We start from the raw sequence: 5,484 nt of genomic DNA, 5'->3' as shown, positions 1-5,484 counted from the left end.
GTCTTGTTAAATCTTTCATTATATATCTGTGGAAAGTGATTCGTCAGCACCGTAGACTTTAACACACACACACACACACACACACACACACACACACACACACACACACACACGGGATAAGAGATATAAACCACCTCCGTCCCCATGTGCTGTGTGGCATCCACGTTGTCTCCGTGCTCCGCGGTGCTTCACCAAACGCTTCTCTGAGACTGGTGGCACTTTTTCGCTGCGTCTGCCTGTTTCATGATGCCCAGGTTCACAAGTGCGCTCAATAGATGGGTGTAATGAATGTAGGGTTTACAATGTTACAGTTTACTTTTTATTGTTTTCAAAACATATTTTTTACACATTGCCAAAAAAGGAAACAGCTAAACAAATCCAAGTCGAAGCCCCTACGAGGGGCGGAGTGGAGGCCTTAACACCTGGACACACGACGGTTGTTGCAGGGGAGGGAGCGTCAACACACAGGCGGCTGCTCCTCTACACAACCCATCACACTGCGGGGGCGACGACGGCCCCTGGAATGTTGAGGCTGTGCCTGTGGACCAGCGGGGCAGCTGGCCACAGCACCTCGCGGACCGGGAGTCTGGGAACACTGGTTCCTGACAACATTATCGGCCCCGATGATTTGTTACATTTCAGTGTAAAAATATTAAATAAATAAGGAAACTCAACCTCGCTTTGCAAGGTTTTCCTGACGACAAACTCCATACCCATTAAATTGATTTAAAAACCGTGTTCGGAAACATAAAAAAAATTTAGTCAACATTCAGTGAAAATATATTATAATCTTTGATAACGTAAAAGCTTTGTTCAGCTACGTAGTGGTTTGATCCTCCTCTTAACAGCAAACTTGACGTTGCCGCGGCGCCCCGTCGCGCCCCGCGCCGCCTGGCCGCCCCAGAAGGGATCATTTGATGAAGCTGAATATTTATTTCCACGGCGTGAGGTGCGGCGGGGCGGGCCGGGCAGCGACCGTGGCGCGCCGGGGCACCGCGGGCATAAATCACAATAACCATCGTTTCTACTTCCTTTGTGTATTTTGATATGGTGCCGTGGAGGCCATCTCAGGGAGGCAACCCTCGCCAGCAGCTCGACCTCCACACACCACGAGTCTCGCACGGGACGGTGCGTGCCCCGCGCGGGGTTACCCTGTAGCTGTGTTGCGGCGGGCGGTGTGGCGCAACACCTCCCGGCCCTGCGGCGGCCACGACGGACTGCCCGGCGCCTCCACTGGCTGTACACACACACACACACACACACACACACACACACACACACACACACACACACACTTGTATGTACATTGCCCATATATTTATAAATAACATATTTGTCAGATATAAACTGTATGGAATGCTTGAAGACCCTTTGGAGGCCTCTGTTTACAACGATTACACAGAGGAACCAAGAGACAGAACCTAACCTAACCAACAGACACTTAAAAATCAACAGTAGAGAAACTGGAAAGTATGGGCCAATAAAACTGATTCATCCTCTCTCTCACTCTGTGTGTGTGTGTGTGTGTGTGTGTTAACTTTTTTTGGTGGGGTTCCATAAGTTTCATTTTGCAATTACAAAATTATGTGGTACACACACACACACACACACACACACACACACACACACACACACACACACACACACACACACACACACACACACAGCAATGGGGGTCGTCGCGTCGTGGTCTACCTCCGCCACAAGTTTGAGGTCAAAGTCGTGGCGGATCATCACAAAAGGAGGTAGAACATTTGGCTGGACAAGTGTGCGTCGGGATGACCTCCTGGCAGCGAGGGTCACTCTGGGGGCGTGGCGGCAAGCACCACATGATGGCATTGAACATTTTACTTGAGACACAACGAAGATATTGAGAGGGAAAAGACTCGGGCCAGGAGGACAACCGGACTCAGCAGCCTGGGCATGGGGGTGTTAGACGCAGCTCAGCCGGGGTCTGTATGCGTGGGGCAAAGGTTGTGGCTTCATTATTTAGGTCGTCACAACACGACCTGGGGCTCTAGTAACCGTGGCATCGTTATTATCATCGGTGAACCTTTGACAAGGGCGCGGAAGCCTAAAAGTTGTGCACTTGAGCCACGTGGTCTTGATATCTGAGGTTATCTCTTAACAGGTTTCAACAAGCTACCATCCTCACTTGACTATTCTGTGACAGAAATAGATGAGGCTGTGAGTGATAATTATACAAGAACATTAACGGAACTTTTTGCCAAGACACTGTACGCAACTCAGGAAGGGATCAGGGGACAGGGCGGCCTGAGCTGGTGTAACGACCCTAAAGCGAGGGTCGCGGCGGCCCTGACCCCAGGGTGGGGGGGTGGAGGGCCGCCCCGAGGGCTGTTTGACACGTTCCACACACTGTTGTGGAAGGCTTCCCACAGATTCCCGCGAGCACCCAAGGAATCGAAGTGGAAAGCCCTCCGCACAGAGCATCGGGGAGCTCTCCACATGCTGAGTGGAGGTCACTTGACGACACGTGGCAAGGAGTGCCACGTGCGTGCAGTGGAGTGCTCCCCGAGCGCTAGTTTTGATTTTGTTGCTCCACCTGTGAATACTCTCCTAAGGTTGACTGGTGACCGCCTTGGGCGGCCGGCGTCACCTGCTCGTAACAAAGGCTGCGGCTCGTAGTGGCTGACAGACAGACCAGAACTGTGGTGGTACATGTTACTCGCGTCTAGGAAACAAGGAAAGGTAATTCTTCTCGGATATTTTAACAGTGACTCGTGATTGTTGTGCCTTAACAGGTTTCGTTATAGTTTAGTTATTATTTTTGTTAATGTGATCATGACTTCCATCACCATTAATTCTATTACATGAAACACTACAAATAACATCTCATAAATCACCTCTTTTAAAAAAATATTACAGTATGGTACAAAACACATCCTTTGGGACGAGGGAAAGAGGGCTTGGAGGTCTTAGTCCGGCGAGGGGCAGGCGGCGCGCGGGCTGGGGCTGCGCTTGATGTCCACGACGCGCAGCACCGTGGTGGGGGACGTGGTCCGTGGGGTGGGCACGCGGGACCGCTGCTCCTCGCCTCTCCCGCTATCGCCGTTACATTTGTCACGGGACTGAGAGCCTCGCGGTGCTTGCTGTTGTCTCCTGGGCGCCGGTCCTGAACCCGTGACAAAAAACAACATCATTACTAGATGGTTTATAGTTGCCCTTCGCGGGAGCCACACTGGGCACCGCCACGCTGCGCTGCGCAGCTCCTGGCCTGGCCCTTCCCGCCCTGCCGCTGGTGAACATTACTCAGTGTCCCAAGCAGACTGTGGCTCATGAATAGTGAGCGGCGCGGGAAGGGTGGAGGCGCAGGGGCCCCGGCGCACATATGGCTGACTGGTGGGTGTTAGGGGCCGTGTTGTGTGTGGTGAATAATCTTCTTCAAGGCACTCTGATCATTGATCAGGTGGCAGGAAAAGTGTATATGCAAATATTAATCATTACTGAAAAGGTAAACTCCAGGTGCAAATTTCATCAACGTTATTGAAAACATCGAACACAAAATTGCACATTGCTTTCATTGGCATATATTTTGCAATGTTATTGAGAAAATAAGAATGCGTATTGACTTTCTCCTACTATTTTTTTTTTGGGGGGGGGGATTGTATATCCACACACCAGGCAGGAATTCGTTCCAAAGCAACTGACATTTAAATATGTAGAATAAATATTTGCGCACACACACACATACACACACACACACACACACCGCTGACCCACTTAAAATACCTAAAAGTTGTGTGGCTGTATGGATGTGTTCAGTTGCTTGCTTACTTGCTTTTTTCATAAGTGTGTGTGTGTGTGTGTGTGTGTGTGTGTGTGTGTGTGTGTGTGTGTGTGTGTGCTAAGTTAATCCTTTGACTGTATATTTGGGTTCATAAAATATGGTTTAGGTAACAAGAATTGAGGTGAACACCGATCAGAATGGTGCGTCACCCAGAGTGGCACCAGTCAGCCTTGTTAACTGTGTACAAAAACTTGTAATAATCTTAAGAATAATGACCCGACAATGCTTAAATGGTAGCCCAAAGATTGACTTCTCTCCTGTTTGATAAAAAAATAATATAGAGGACGAAATAACACTCGCACTGCTGAAAAGGAAAATTTTGGCATCTTAGCTCCCAGAAAAGGTCGACGAGGAGGAGGAGGAGGAGGAGGAGGAGATATGAGAAAGAGGCTCATCTACACACTTACAACCACAGTTTCATAGCTTCTGTTGATTACTTTTACATTCAGAGAGAACATAGCAATAAACTGTTATATGATAGTCCTGGGTGTTTCTTTTACATTCACGTTCCTTATTGTAATTTGAAAGTCTGACTTGTTTCCATTCAAAATTATTAATATTGTTTTTGTTTTCTCATAAATTTGTCTTTTTCTATTCTGCCTAGTCTGCATTCCTGTCTGTCTGTCTGTCTGTCTGTCTGTCAGTGTCTAACAATTCTCTCTCTCTCTCTCTCTCTCTCTCTCTCATTATCTATCTACATATTTCCCATCTGCACGTCTTGACGCAATAGAGGAGAGATGACTCTTCCCGGGGATGGTATAAATATTAGCCAAAGATAATTGAACAAGTTATTAATATCAACGGGAAGTTATTGTTCAACGGCCAGTTTGACTCTCTTCTTGGTGCGTCAGGAATGCGGCGAGATGCTATTCAGACATTTAGCACTTTGTGTCTCCTGAAATAAATGTGTTTAAATGATCTTTTCCGTAAACCAAAAAGATCCAGTCTATATGTATCGAAGAATCACATGAAAATGGACAAAGCAATGTGTTTTTAATTACTTTTATGGAGACGGATAAATATGAAAATCATGATAACCAGTAATGAACATAAAAGATCCCGAGTCAACAATAAACATTACCTAAAAGTCTGGAATGTTAGCTGTACAGGTAAACATTTCAGCCTAGAAAACAGAGGCCAAGGGGGAGGGGCGTGTTGTGCAAGGATAATAGTGAAGAAGTCTGTCTTTCTTCTTCACTATCAATATCTTACTACTCATGGCTTGGAGGATCACTGCCCCTCCCGCGTGCCCTCCGACAACATGTTATTCCATTTACATTCTGAGAGGCATCCATGCACGTCCTCTCTCGGAGTCGGTTCATTCCTGGTGGCAGCCGAGCTTGTGAGTGTATGGAAAAGGCCCTGTTGGCGCCTTTGGACTGCTTGAACGGTGAGACAAAAGAGGACCCAAATGTCTGTTTGGCTTACGTGTCTATGTTCATTGAGATTTTTGTATTCGTATTAACTTAATTGTTCGTCTTGGTAATGTTCTAGTCTACGCAGCCTGTGCATGAATATATGTCTAGGAGGAGTGTCCTTTTGACCAACTGTACAAGCACACAAGATAATTAACACTACAGATATGGATGAGGTGCTTGTTAGTAACTTTCTATAATTTTTAAAAGTAATTTAAGGATGTCTAGGTGGGACTGTTTTAACTCGTGTTTTCTCTGAAA

At 47.2% G+C, this 5,484-nt stretch overlaps 1 protein-coding gene across 1 annotated transcript in view; it reads right to left on the bottom strand.

Moving 5' to 3' along the window:
* Positions 1 to 279: 279 nt before the first annotated feature.
* The window catches only part of LOC126987847 (transcription factor Sp9-like), a 108,630-nt gene continuing 103,425 nt past the window's right edge, over positions 280 to 5,484 (bottom strand). The window contains exon 4 of the mRNA XM_050845279.1: positions 280 to 3,133. Within this exon, the coding sequence (XP_050701236.1) occupies positions 2,937 to 3,133 (197 nt within the window). The 3' untranslated portion in view covers positions 280 to 2,936. The remainder of the gene's footprint in view (positions 3,134 to 5,484) is intronic.

Source organism: Eriocheir sinensis, chromosome 66 (genome assembly GCF_024679095.1).
Source record: "Eriocheir sinensis breed Jianghai 21 chromosome 66, ASM2467909v1, whole genome shotgun sequence".
NCBI lineage: Eukaryota > Metazoa > Arthropoda > Malacostraca > Decapoda > Varunidae > Eriocheir > Eriocheir sinensis.
The sequence above is the reverse complement of the archived record's forward strand: the minus strand, read 5'-3'. Positions and strand labels throughout refer to the sequence as shown.